Raw genomic sequence first — 14707 nt, 5'->3', positions numbered from 1 at the left:
GGTATTTCGTTGTAAACCATGATAATACTTATAATAAAAAGTTTTTATTCAAGTTTTCTCCAGCCTTGCAGTTATCTTCCTGTATGAAAACGGAGTAGCTGTGTACATCAGTGTTGTGCAATTTAACACATATCAGATGCAACAGTTATTCTTCGGATAAATGAACAGGGGCCCAAGTCCTCGCAAATCATCTATGCAATGTGATACATGTCCTATTTCAGACATGTGATCTAATGTGACCGACATGTATGTGGGCCTGGGTGTCCTTCACTGTAAAACAAATGTGAAAATTTGACAAATTATCTAATTTAAGTAAACACAGAGTATGAAATTCAAGATGCCTTGATAGCTGAGGCCAAAGAGAAATGGGTAAACTGAATTTTGAGTTTCATGGGTTTGAACCGAACTGAGATCCAGTAATGTCATCTGATACTCATTAGCTTTTCAACATGAGAAATCTAAATGTTTTATATCCTTTTACAGAAATCATGTAAAACATTGACAGTGAACCACATGTAACACATTCATCCGACCAAGGTAGTAATTAAGATTTGAGTTTATCTTTCCCTATGGGTGTGATCAGGATTTTGCTAAAGATAGTTTAGGTTTGTAAATTATGATTTACTTTCAACTTACAATGAATTTGCTTTGGTATGTGGTGCATGTAGCAAACATAGCAAGTACAAAAATAGGGGGAAGTAAAACATATTAAGAAGAAAGTGCAAAAAAGACAGGAACCTTAAGTACAAGAGCAATACATGAGAAAACTATAAAAGTATAAAAATATGTACTATAAAAAAATATTGTAAGAATAAAGGAGTAATTTGATACTGCACAGTTTTTACACTTTGGTTTTTGGATCAATCATAACAGTCAAGATATAATGTATTAGTTAGTGAGCTGTGACTGCAGCTTCATATTTCCCAGACAGACATGTGGGTGGTGAGAGAGAAACAAACAGCGTGAACACAGTCCTACTGACTTGGCTTCCATTTCTCCCTTTCCTTCTTACTGATCTTCTCCTGATGGCGATCCAGTCCGGAAAACACAGCAGCCCCATTCAACTCATCCCCCACCAAACCGTAAATCAAATAAATCCCCTTCCTACTGACTTTGACCCCTTCTTCATTCTGCTCCACTCTCCAGGGCCAGAGGAGAACATGTGGTCTGGTGGAGGAGTGACAGGGAAAAGTATCTTCTGGATCATCGGGACACAGTTTCTGCAGGGCAATTACACATCCTAATTCCATGTGTGAAAATAAACACTGGTGAAAACAAGAAAACCACACGGTGACATACACAATGAAGTGAAATCTGCCAGAATCAGTAGTGATGGTGTAAGGTTTTCTACAAAGTCCATATAAATGAAAAAAAATAACACAGTTTGATTTCAGTGAATTTTATTCTTATAGAAAACATAAAAAAATGATCTGTAAACAATATTTTCACAGATTCTATTTGAGAAAAAATCAAAGACGGGTACTGGACATGTAGGAGATAATACATTTCTTAGCTGGGATTGAAAAAAATTAAATTAAACTTTCAGATTGAAAGACAAAAAATATATCACATAGAAAGTGAAATTTTGTCGATAAACTTGGCCATCTTGATGTCCCGTTTCGACAGTCCTCCACAGTCGTGCGTTGTCAGTGTAATCTGGACCTGTGAAGACAAGTCACCATTGTTTCACGTCACAAAATCAGGTCAAAGGCCAAGAAGAAAAAACAAACAATGTTGTAATCATAGTTTGAATAAAAAATACTTGCTGTGTATACTGATATGGACCTACGAGTCTGAAAGCCCCCTTCCAGTGAAAATCAAGTTCTTAAACATGTTAACATGTCCCCCTTGTGAATGTTATAAGCTAAAAGAAACTTTGCACAAACTAAGCAGTCAACTCCATGGCTGATTGGTTCCACCTCCAACACTGTAGTTAACAATTGCCAGTCTGAAAAAAAGGGTTTTGTAATGTCACAGACCTAAGAAACAAATCATGTAAACTTGTGGGTGGAGCTCAGGAGCTGCAAAAGGCTCCCAAACTGCAGATGAGCTGTGAGGGTGGGGAGACGGGGAACAGGATAATCATAGATTCCGGTCATGAAATGATGAAGGAGGTCGCCGAGTTACAATTAAGCCATTTTCCTGACAAACCTTTTATATATGTATTTCTGAGAAGAGTTTTAGGAAAGAGTAACATGCTACTGAGTGGGACTTTAAGGTTGTGTCATTTGCAACCCTCAAATAACTATAAGGGTGCTCGGAGTCCCTATTAGCCATGGCTAATGTCCTATTTTGCTACGTTAAAAAATTTGAAAAGAAACCAAATCCTGGATCTCCAGTTTATCCAGATCCGCTCCAGAGTTCAATGGAAGGGTCATGCCCCACCCTGCCACTAAACAGGCACGCAGAAAGACAGCAAAGGAAACCTAACCTCGTGGGCAGAGATAATAAGCTGCTCCTTTATGCTTTTATACTCGCTTGTGAAAGCATAACTTGACAATATTTTCTGCCGGTGGTCGTAAATGTGCCTCGTATTTTTGTTGTTGACTTAAAAGCTTACTTTCATGGGCAGTTGGGTGTTGGAGGGTAATTCTTGACTAACAGCAGTTTATGTAACAACTCTGTACTGTGCAGCTTCTCCAGTCGACTCCACCTCTGCACTTAAAGGCACAGACATGACATTTTTCTTAATTTCAGAGAGAAAGTGTAAACACATATCTCCCCAAATGGAGAAATATTACAATGAGACTTGAGCCACAAAAAGTGACATACATTAAACTGATGTTTTATTGGAGTAGCTGAAACTTTACACAACAGTCCTACAATAATTTTCTCTTCATGAAGATTATGATATTATTTTGTTTCACAGACGTGCTGATTCAACTGATGGTAATTTTTGCTGCTGCAAATTGATGATGTGTGTGTGGGAACTAAAACCTGGCAACTGTGTATATATATTTGATATATTCATATACGTGATAGATTCAGTGAACCTCCAACTCCAACAATATAGACGACGCGTCTCCACTTCCTCCCACTATCCAGAAATGAAGCTACCATCTTGATCGGGGGATGGAGCCACAGTATCAAAGTGCCGTCTATACACACACTTGACTAATCATGTGTCAGTCTCAGCTGTCCATCATTAAGTGTCACCCAGTTGTTATAGCATCAAATTACTAATTACAACCAAAGGTATATTTAAACTTTTTTGTTGGGTCTGTGTCCCATCTACTAACATGAAGGAGGTGGGGTTTATGACCGATGCTGCAGCCACCCACCGGGTCGTGTCGTCCATCTTTCTACAAAGTCTGTGTTCACAACGCATTCAGAAACATTTGAGAGGATGTTTTTGGCTCCACCCACAGAGGTGTGACTCAGCCAATGGGGTGCAGCTTTGGATCAGAAAACTATTTTCTAACATTGACAGACACAAAAACAGAACAGACTGGAATATTAGCAGTAGCTTAGTACACAGCATCTATTTTGTCAAGGCTGAACCTCAGTCATTGTGGGATTTATGTGTAAGTGTCTGGTGGAAAGTGCTGTGGGGCCCAGAGACCTGTAGCACCGTGCTACAGCCACTTTAATAAAGAGTGGATTAGGAGCAGCATTCCTCTCGGAGCGGCCTGCTTCCACCACACAGTAACTCAGTGGCTGCAGCCTAATGCTGAGAGATTTTCAGGGACTGGGTTTGTCATATCAACCATTACTTTATTTCGAAGGCAGATAAAGTGAGTGAGTGTTGGGGCTGCGGGGGCTTCGTGGAGGGCTTGGTAGCGATATCTGCAAAGCTTTTCACAAGAAAAACGATGGGATTACAGTGTGAAGCTACTGCGTTTTCTTTTTTTCTGACAAATGAACTGTGTGTTTCAGGCTCTGTGTGCAGAGCTCTCTAGAACCAGTGCAGATTGTTTGACATGAACAAAAAATCTGACTTTATCCAGAGTTGACTGATCTTGATGTGTCTGTAATTTGTTATAAACTGAGCGCAGTGTTGTAAATATGGCTGTAACTCAAACATTCAGACATGATAACACTGTTTGATTTCACAAGCTACGATTTCTGTTATGGATACTACACAAAAGCAGCACTGTGAGTGAAACCTCAATTACCAGAGTGTGACTCAAGCCATAATGTGGAAACAGTTATTACCTTATTATATACATTGAACCATTCTGGGTGATGGTTCATCTTCTCGGCCTGCAGAGCCACACGAGACATGAAGCCAAACGCCTGGACGGGAAGAAACAAATCGACCGTCAATCAAAAACAAGTCTCTTCTTACAAAACCTGCAAAGCTAACTCTTTAAAAATACTTTTTTATGCAATTAGTTTCATGATATAAGGCCAAATAGAATGCAATACAGTTTAACAGCACCAACACCACTATAAGTTCAGATCAGTACTTAATTGTCCCATTAGGGGAAATTTGATAATTTGTCATTAGCCATTTAATAAAAAGTTTATTTATTGCGTATAAATGCTAAACAGGGGTAAACAAAAACGGATGACCTGTAGCACAGACAGTTTCAAAAGAAGTAGCGAGGAGAGGAGTTCTCCTGCAGCGTCTGCAGTGTCAGTTCTGACCTGGCCCTTTGCTGTGTGTCTTCCCCCATTCTCTCTCCCCATGTCACACTTAACTGCCCTGTCAATGAAGGCGAAATGCCCCCCCCCCCAAAAAAATAACAAAAAAACAATAATCTTGTTTTTATTTTATTGGAAAAATAAATTTATTTCTGAAAGAAACTCTGGATCCCCCAAAATTGAAATACTCAATCCACTGCAATTGCAACTGGATAAAAAAAATGTGTTGAAGTACTCAAGGTCTGAGTCAGTAAAGTGAAGATGAAAGAGATTTAAACATGCAGCACCAGACTCACACACACAGCACAAGGAGCAACGCTGCCATCTGAGGCACATGTAGAAAACAGTCCTGAATGCACATGTGTATATTACCACGTAAGGAGCAGAGATCTTGCATGCACACACTCATACACAACATACACACTTCATATTTCAAGTTGGGCATGTGGCCCTCTCCAATCACAGGCCATCCAGGGAGTGATTATGGTTATTCTAATTATCTACAAAGAGAAGAGTGAAATCCCTCGTCATGCCCACTGTGAGAGGAGGAGAAAAAATAAAAAACTGGTGGACCTATTTCAGAGCAATTTCCCACTGCAATCTCAATTAAGCCCCTAAATACTTCCTCCCTGCCTAATTAAATCAACTGAAACGCCATTGTTTACAGGCCGTGGCTGCAGCCCCGTCCACCACCTGACATGACAAAATAGAATTACTCTCACAGAGGAAATTGCGTTGAGCCTTTTTAGTGCATTGTAACCAATTTCTGAGACGTCCTGTCCGTTGGCCGTGCAGCGCGGCTCGTGTAACACGATCGGCAGCTCGATCAAATTGCTTATCAAGGAAACCGTCTCCCGATCAATTTAAGTAATTGGCATATTCCTGCAACTTGACCCCGCTGGCACCAATTTAGAGACTGAGGCGGTCTGCTTTTTCTCAACTCTCATAGGCTCTAATGGAGATGGTTAGGCAACCTGTCATGTCAGGTGTTGCCCGAACATGTCCCCTCTCTCTCCCTCTCTCGCTCTCTCAGGGCCGAGCTCAGGCTAATCTGCCTCTGAGAAACTTTGAGTGACAGGTAAAAGGATTCAGTGTGAAAACTTAATGGTTCATGCACATTGTCCAATTTCCCATTGATAAACATCACCGTCCATTATTTGAGTTATTGCAGAGGGAGACATATTAGTTTCTGCGCCAAAAGTCCAGAATTAGTTTCAAAGTAAAGCCGCTGTAATGAATATTTTCATAACAACTATTTACGAAATTACAAAAAACAATCCGACAACTTGAAAGGGCTCGATCGTATCGGTGACATTTACCACTTGAATCTTAACAGCCAGATTCCAACACGTGACAAATAAATTCATAAACATCAGACTCAGAAAAATTATATTGTTGCTCTGCAACTCTTAAACTTAAATAAGTTCAACGCAAAAGGTGATGATGTGTCACTGTTGCCTAATTTTGAGGATTTTGATTCGCCGTCCAAATGTTGGATGTTGATTGAGGCTCATGACTTTAAGAGAATATTTTTGCATTTCACTGGTTTCTGGACATGTGTGAATAATGGACGTCCTTCCCTCTTTAATACAGGGAGGATTCCTTTTTTTGCCAACTGGGTCACTCCACTCTACAGCAAAATTATCAAAATAACACAGTTGTAGATTCCCTGATATTATGACGGGCCTGTAACTGCAAACATCTGCAGTCACATCTGTGTGATGCATTTCCAAAACCTGGCAGAGGAAGGAACTTCTAGTCTGGACCAATAATTGGTCACTTCACTTCAGTTTTAATTCAAGAAGTATTTTTCTTCCAAAGCCAGCTCCGGGCACGATGAAGCTCGTCGATGATCAAGAACAAATGTTGTATTAGCATCCAAATAAGTGTGTTTTTTATTTAAATTCTGAATCAATTGAGTGAATCAACCCCAACCGGAGCTTGTGCTCGCTATCCAAACTTCTGCTGCATTGCTGTTGTCACACTTTCCAACCCTGCTTAGAACCACAGAGCGAAAAGTCCTCCTAGGGAGAAGGGAATGTGAAACAGAAGACGATAAGTTCAGGCTGTGTGCGACATGAACCCTGAGAAAGGACGTCTTGTTTCTCAAGAAGACAAAAATGCACAGAAAGCCGTAATCTCCCTCGACAAGTGAATTGGAGTTGAATGTCCAAAAAGGCTGAAATACTGAAAAGATCTGAAAAATGGTGCCCTACATGAGCCTCCTCTCACAGGTGGTGGTCCCTGGGGGGCAGTAAGCAGAGTAGCAGGACACAATGCTGGTGCAGCGCCTGCCTGTCACCTGTGGGTCACCTCAACGCCCTCCACTTGGGCCAAACAAGAAAATAAAACCAACGCTCAACTCCCAGCTGAGGTCTTATGTCAACAGAGGTCAAGGACTCTCCTTCTCTGAGTGCTTTGTTTACCCTGTTTGTTTTGCACGGGGCCACACGTCTCGAGTCAACATGTCAGCCGGCCGGGGCGACTATCCATCCTCCCAGCCAGCCAGCAGCCATTCTTTCCAACTGGCCCAACAAGCTGTAGCTGTCAGAGTCAAATAATTTGACATGACAATATGCAGGCCCCCATCTCAAATAATCAGAAACACCCGCAGGCAGACCCCCTCTATGCCCCTTTCCCCATGCGCCCGCTTTTGAGGAGTCATTTTGGTGCTATTACGGCATGATTGTCATACAACACTGGATGAGACAATTTGACGTCGGAGCAGAGTGGTGTTCTCTCTCCCATTGCGGCCGTGGGCTGGAATACAGGACTCAGTTTCAAACACATGTGTCTGTTATTTACAGATCGGTTTTCCACTGCTGCGCGGTCCAGGGGCTTAGAAACGCCTGCTCTGCCTTGCCAGGACTAAGTGCATGCAGATTGTGCCTACTCTGCTCGCCTCTGACAGACACACGTGCACGCGCTGATGCATGTACGAATGCACACATGCAAACCTCTCCGGCGTTGCACACAAGTATGCGCCGACACACACAAGAAGACGAGCTGCTCTCCTCCATTACACACCGCCATGACTACCCGATGATTACCGTGCAAGCCCCATCATCACCCGCGTCAGCATCGGTCCGCTGGAAAACCTTTGCTCCTCTGCAGTGAAAGGCTAGAACGCTGTGAATTGCACGGTGGTGCTGGTGATGATGATGATGATGATGACCACACCTCTTATGTCTCATTTCTCTTCTTACCCAAACACAAGCTTCCAGCTGGCCGGATACGGCTGCCCGCTAAGTTGACATGTAACTTCAATATAGAATATCGAATAATGATGAAGTGAGGCTGCCAAGTGCTGAGGTTCTTTCATGTCGAAGCGAGGGCTCTGCTCGGCATGTGAAACATCATCGTCAGGTATTAATCTTCTCAAATTATCGTTCGTAAAGTGGAGAAACTCAGTGAAGAGCTTCAATTTGATACCCTGACAAAGATGATTCATGCACCGCAACGCTGCAAAGACTCTTTAAGTGACTAATATCTTGTGTAACAAATGTTCACGCATGTCACCTCCTATTTATGTAAAGAGTGTCATGTAATGCTCAAGCATGGCGCTAAGGCTGACTAATGCAAACCCTGTCATTAACTGCAGGGTTTCCAGCCAGGGCTTAAAAAGACACTGGGCTCGTCAAAAGCGCAGCAGACGTCAGGGCCATCTTATCTTACTGAAGAACCGATAGCCAGATTATCTAACCAACTCCGCTCGGGCGCCACACCTCGTGGCTTCCCTCCAGCCATTTCCACGAGACGATATGAATGCAGGACGCCTACAGTTCCCAGGGAAAGTTCCCTTTTGGAGACAGGGGTGATAACTGAACACCGCTGAGCTGGGTAACCAGCCTCACACAGTAAGGGATATGGTGAGAGCACTTTAGTAGGGACAGTGTGGTAGATCAGCCTAAATTGACATTTTGTGACAAATATTCATGTTTTTTTTATTGCAACCATTTAGAACATTGTATTGTCAGAAAATGACCAGTCTTCTGTATCTCCATTATAATTTTCTTCTGTCACGGTGGAAAAGCCACTGAAACTGTTTATTACCAAACCAAAACTGTCCACTGACAAAATTCTTTGAGGGCTCTTTAAAAACAAGTTGTCTCACCACACCCATCACATAGTATAGTATAGAAGGTTTGGTAAACTCTGGGAACAACATACTTGAATAACTCAATTATATAATTGAAATGAACAATTAATTAAGTCAGAGCTGATTATTTCCAATACTGATCAAATATAGTTTTTCAGTTAATAGTTTAATATTTATTAACAAGATTTCATGGTTTTCACAAGTGAAAACATGCTAATCATAGTAATTTTGGAGGTGAAGTCAAATTGATTTTAAGCAACAGCTTAAACTGTCTAAACATATCTAAAACCCAACCATTCAAGTCTAGATAGGTAATTTAAGATGATATGAAACAGCAAATCTTCATGTTTGACACCTGACACTGACCATCCAAGTCCACTAATCACTTATCTGGAAAACTGAAATGAGCTCTTCATTGATGGACATCCTGATTCTCCTGTTTTAACCCATAAAACATATCAATGCTCATTTTCCTGGTTGAAAAGTTTCTGCTCTTCAGCAAAGGACAAAGGCAATGGAATGTCATCATTGTCAACCTCGGCTAACACACCACAACAGTTGAGCATGCACAGCTCACCTTCCCAACACACACACAAACAAACACAAACGCACACATCTAACCCATTTCACTTCAATGTTTCCAACTTCATCCACTGAAACATAAAGCAGACCGTCGTCTGTAAACAGTTGTGACATAAATGTTGATGCGTAAACAATATCAGTGCCTGCAACTTTAAAAAAACAAAAACAGAATTTACAGTATTAAAGACACTTAAAGACACACACACACACACACACACACACACACGAAGAGCTTCTCACTGACCAAAGGGAATCCAGAGAAAGGATTTCACCACTCAAACCTGATTAAATACACTGGACTTGACAAGGAAAATAACTCACATTTACTCCTCAGACTGCTGCCACTAACGACGCACAGTGTACCCACACACCGCAGATAAATGACTGTGCTGGTTACAACAGCATCATAACACTTTCCACTTGCTGTAATCAAAGAAAAGTAAACTCGAAAAAAAAACAAGCTGTCATGTTCCTTTTAAATTCATTTGCAGCCATGAGGTGGCTCAGTGCCTCAGATCCACTTCAATGGACCGTCACTGTGCATTTACATAGTCATGGGTGCAGCTCTATCGCCCCCTAGAGACCAAAAGATGACGTGTCTCCTCTCACAGAACGGGGATTTGTTATTCTCATTATAAACTCTCAGGGATCTGGTTTCCTCAAGCCCATCACTCGCAGATAAGTGGCGAATGGAAATCAGCCAGCACGTCGCTCCTCATCTCCATTCCCCTCGGGTAAAAGCGCTTTTAAGAGCAGCCACGAAAACCCGGCGAGAAAGTTTGTGAAAATGTTTGGGGGGGGGGGGGGGGGGGGGGTGGCTGGAGAGAGAATAAAAGAGGGTGAAAAAGAAGGACAGACGGAGAGACAGACAGAGAGAGTTGCCAACATGTAAAATTGGAACAATGTGATCTCATTCTCCCAATAACATGGGGCACAGCATGGGAATGAGAGACAGACAAAGACGGAGAGACAGAGGTGGGGAACGGAGGGTGGCAACGAGCAAGAAGAAGAAAAAAACGAGAACATCTACCAGAAGGAATGATGGGGTTGTTAGTGGTTTGTGAGCCAGATGAAACATTTTAACCAATTTGATTGTTTGTGAAAGAAATCATTCTGATCGAAACCCCAATTGCTGCCAACTGGCCGCCTGGCGTGTGTCAGCGTAATGCTGCCTGACGTGTTGGGGTAAGAGGAGAGGCTTTAGAGCCAGGACGAGCAGATGGGGGAGGTCAGTGCTCGGCCCCCCAACTTCAAACACGGGGAAGTGTAAAAACAGACTATTTTAGGGGCTAAAACAACTAACGACAGGATTAGAGGAAGTCCGCTAAGTGGCCTTGAGATGTTGCAGTTTACGTCGCTCAAGTACAGTTGCTGCTGAGGCAAAGTAGTGAGCTGCCTATCAGCGCTGTGCCAAAAAACATTTCTTCAAGATTTTCTTTTATCCACAGAAGTGTCAGAATTGGTCTCAACTCCCACAAAAGGACACAGAATCTATGATACAGTTGAGAGGATATGATCTGACTTGTCCTGCTTTGATAAACTATGTGCGTCTGCTATCCAGGAATTCTTAAGGTAGCTCCATTAGTCAGATGTTCCCAAAAAAAAAAAAAGACTATTTTTACAAGAAACGCGTATCAAAAATACATATCCGTGGGAACAAGAATCCATGATAAAATATTATCATCTCAGCTTTCAGTCATATCACACTTGGTCATTTGTGCACTTTGGTTACACCAACACAAGTTCCTTTCACAATAGAAAGCTCCAGAAACATATATTAAAAACACACCTTGAGCTCAGAATATTTTACAGAGACACTATAAGTATAGTGTTTTCTTCATTTAACAAACTGTAGTAAGACTGTGAAGACTTGTTTCAAACTTTTCCATCACATTTTCTCACAACTCATCAGGAACACAAAATGAAGGAACCATCTGTTAATAAACTTCTAGGTGTATATTGTAAATAACTGCATAGTTTTCTTCTTTACCATCTTCATTGTTTTGGTTTCTGAATCAAATAATTCTGTTACAGTGTGCTTGTTAATAATAATCAAAATGCAAATATAATATCAAATGGCACAATTTCATTTTTTTTAATATTGTCTGTTTGTTTACTTCGTTTAGGAACAGACATGTGGTATGAAACTGTGATTTGTCTTTGTTAGCTGCAGATTTTTATACTTACATGTTGTGTCATTGTATGTCATGTAATCCAGTGTAGGATAAGACAGTTCAGTGTCGTGACAAACAGATAAAACATGAATTAATTTGTTCAAAAACAAATTAATATGGCTCAAAGATTGAGTCATTTTTAAATATTCTCAGTATCGGTATTTATTTTAACTTTGGTCTTCCTGTTTGCAACATTATTGAAAACTTTCAATCCAAGATATGATAAACTTTTTCAAAAACTTTGCCTATGCCAATTCCAGTTATTTACATTAGCACTAAAATAAATAAAAATTACTTGACTATTATAGTAACATGTAGTAGATGCAGTAACACTTTCAGTATTTGTATTTTTTTCGTTTTTCATGTGAGGTTTCCAACATGCTTTGTCTTAGTTTAGACCCAGATCATCCATTTACTTTCACTACAACAGCCAGTAACAATGGAGGCTTCTCTCAAAAACATTTTTTTTTCAATATTCATTGTTTCTATTTATAGGTAGGGACAAAAAAAAATGGAATCAAAAGGAACCAGTGAAAGCGGATAGGAACTCGCTACACCTGCAACCAATCAGTGTATAAACAGATGAATTTGTGTGATTCCGATGTTTAGCAAGCTGGCCTGCATGCATGTGGTGGTCTGCGTCCAGATCCCCATCAAACAAACCCCCAGCCAGCGAACGACAGCCCCCTGAAGACCACAGCGGTTCACAGACACAGACTGATTTCCACCACTACAAACTGTACCAGCCGTCTGGAATAACACTACAAACACTGAAGCAGATGTCAGCTGCCTGAGTGTGTGTGTGTGTGTGTGTGTGTGTGTTCTTTCTTTAAGAAGGTATATAACCTACACAAACTTTACATCAACAGTGCAGTGATGGACATGATTTGTTGTCGAAGTGACCTGGAAGGAAATTATTTTTACTTTTATTCTTCATTGTCAATGGAAGAAACCAAAAGTCAGAATCACCCACAGCTAATCTCCATGTACCTGCCTACATTGACCCAAATGTGATCTCCGCCTCAAATCCAAGTTTTAACAAAAAGACTATTTTGAAACACTTGTTTGACCCCAACTAACCATTAACTCCAACCGGCTCTGTGATTTAAAAACAATACTATATGAATTAAATGCGCTGCAGTGAGATTTAACAAGGCGAAAGAATTTTCACTAAAATAAAGGATGTCTGCATTTTGGTTTATTATTGATTTCATTATATATAACTAACATTTGATTCACGACCTTCGCTGTTGTAAATAGTTTTACCTTGTTAACTGGTGTACTTTCTTACTGATCAATACAAATTGTGAATCCCGAAAACAAAAATCAAGGTCTGAAGCCAAAACAAAACCAAAAACCGTGACAAAATAACCTTAATTTACAACAAATGTCAGAAAAAAAGCGCATCAACATATCATCAACAAGACATGCAAACATACACACCTGATTAAAGGTTTTAAAGTGAAGCTCTTTGAAGATGGCATCTCGGTCCTCCACCACCATCCAGCCTGTGCCCCTGAGCTCCATCACCATGTCCTCCCGGTCCGTAGGGGTGAGCCAGTGGGCGTCCGACGACTGGAGACACAACAAACACACAGTGCATCCCTTTTACTTGTATAGCCCATATTAACAATTTGCCACCCTGGTGCTTAACACAAATGCAGAAACCTCAGGTGGAGTCACAAGGGAGGGATCCTTCTCCCAGGACAGACAGACAGTGATAGATAGTGCATGTTAGAGAACACATCAACAATATTCATGAGAAAGGACAATGTATAACATAAATGGAGAAGTGTATCAATATTTTTAAAAAATTGAATTTATTTTTCTGTTTATTGGTATTTATTGCAAAACACACAGTCTGCTGATTTAGTTTCATTTGTATAAGAGAATTTACTTAAATACCACAGGTTGAGAGTAAAGTTTGAACACTCACATGACTGCAGCAGTTACCTGAACTTTTACTGCGTCCACACGGTGGCAGCAAACCACTAACAATGAGTCTCGCTGGCTTCACTATGCACTAAACAAGCGATACCAACACAAGTTACAGCTTCTCCTGTGAACTCTCAATAAATACTCATCAAAACCCAAACCAAACTCCATTACTCATTCTGGTTCACTTTAATGTTGACCTGCTACTTGGCAAGATAATCCGTACACCACAATATGGATGTATGCCTTGACGGACCTGTTGCAGACAACTCTTCACTTCGGCACTGACACAATCAACACAACAAACTTTATTCAAAATATTCTGCAAAATAACATCACAGTTGAGCACTTGATGAATCAGGTGAGTTCGTGAAGACAGAGTAATAGATTAATTAGTTGAAGTTGTATACATTTCGAGTTAATAATGTTCAGAAAGTTATATCTACGAAATAATTCACGCCGAATTGAGCAATGTACACGATGCAACTGGAATATTTCATAAAATCTGCGACATGTCTGCGTCAGCTCACAGCTGCACGTGGAAACCCTTTAATTTGGAGTTTTTCCGAAGGGAGCTTGGCGAGTTTCACCCGTCACCCCGCGCTGCGGCGGGTTCAGCGCCCTCAGGTCCGCACGGTGCTCGGCTCGAGTCTCACCCGTCGCACCTGTGTCGCGTCCAGCCTCGTGTGCGACGAGAAGATGCGTTTACAGGCGAAAGCTAACACACGCTAACTGACACTCACCATTTTGGACGCGCGGTTCCTGGAGGGAGGGAGCGGCAGCAGCAGACTGCGCAGCCCGGACAGATGGTGACTGCCGCGGGGCCATGAGCTGCCCGTCCTCAGGCTAAACATTAACCCGAACATAGTCCGCGCTTTGTCCGCTGTCCTCCTTCTATCCCCTCACCTCTGCTCGTCCTCTCACCCTGCGACTTAGCTGTTCAATCTACTGCCTGATTAAAATCACACCCTTTTTACCCGGGACTCTGGTTGACCCAAGTGTTTTTGTATGATTCATTCAGTAAGTATGGGAGCTCTTGTAAACCGTAAACAGTTCCCACTTGACAACGGTGCACAGAAAAAAACCTCCAGCAGTGGGGTGGATGTGCCTCGACCGGTTGGGAAGAGGAGAGTGGGAGAAGAGAAACCAGGAACAGCTGTGTAACCATCATATTTTAATGGCTGGTTCACCCAAAAAGTATTACGGTTGGCTGCAAAGCTGTTTACCCCTGAAACTCCAGAAGTGTTTTGTGGATTCAAACACTTCACTCACCCCTCCGTCGTCATAGTGGTGAGTAGATAATGAGTTTATTTGCATTTTTGGGTGAACT

The 14707-nt window shown here is 41.5% G+C and overlaps 1 protein-coding gene across 1 annotated transcript; it reads right to left on the bottom strand.

The window, feature by feature from the left end:
* Positions 1 to 1383: 1383 nt before the first annotated feature.
* LOC117774505 (pterin-4-alpha-carbinolamine dehydratase 2-like) lies at positions 1384 to 14437 on the bottom strand. Its single transcript, XM_034606977.1, has 4 exons — positions 14121 to 14437; positions 12886 to 13017; positions 4156 to 4236; positions 1384 to 1662 (listed from the first exon to the last, which is right to left on the bottom strand). Exons 1-4 carry the CDS (start codon positions 14241 to 14243, stop codon positions 1567 to 1569), a joined length of 432 nt encoding a protein of 143 aa, XP_034462868.1. The 5' UTR covers positions 14244 to 14437; the 3' UTR covers positions 1384 to 1566.
* Between the last annotated feature and the right edge of the window lie 270 nt (positions 14438 to 14707).

This window comes from Hippoglossus hippoglossus, chromosome 14, assembly GCF_009819705.1.
Source record: "Hippoglossus hippoglossus isolate fHipHip1 chromosome 14, fHipHip1.pri, whole genome shotgun sequence".
In the NCBI taxonomy this organism is placed as follows: Eukaryota; Metazoa; Chordata; class Actinopteri; order Pleuronectiformes; family Pleuronectidae; genus Hippoglossus; species Hippoglossus hippoglossus.
This window is presented reverse-complemented; position numbering and strand designations above follow the sequence as displayed.

Bases quoted from the DNA above. Each gene is read 5' to 3' on its own strand.
- LOC117774505 (XM_034606977.1), bottom strand. From the start codon at position 14,243: ATGTTCGGGTTAATGTTTAGCCTGAGGACGGGCAGCTCATGGCCCCGC. The intron at 13,018-14,120 runs GTGAGTGTCAGT...TTGTGTCTCCAG, and splicing joins GGAACCGCGCGTCCAAAATG to TCGTCGGACGCCCACTGGCT. The intron at 4,237-12,885 runs GTGTGTATGTTT...CTTCCCGTCCAG, and splicing joins ACTTTAAAACCTTTAATCAG to GCGTTTGGCTTCATGTCTCG.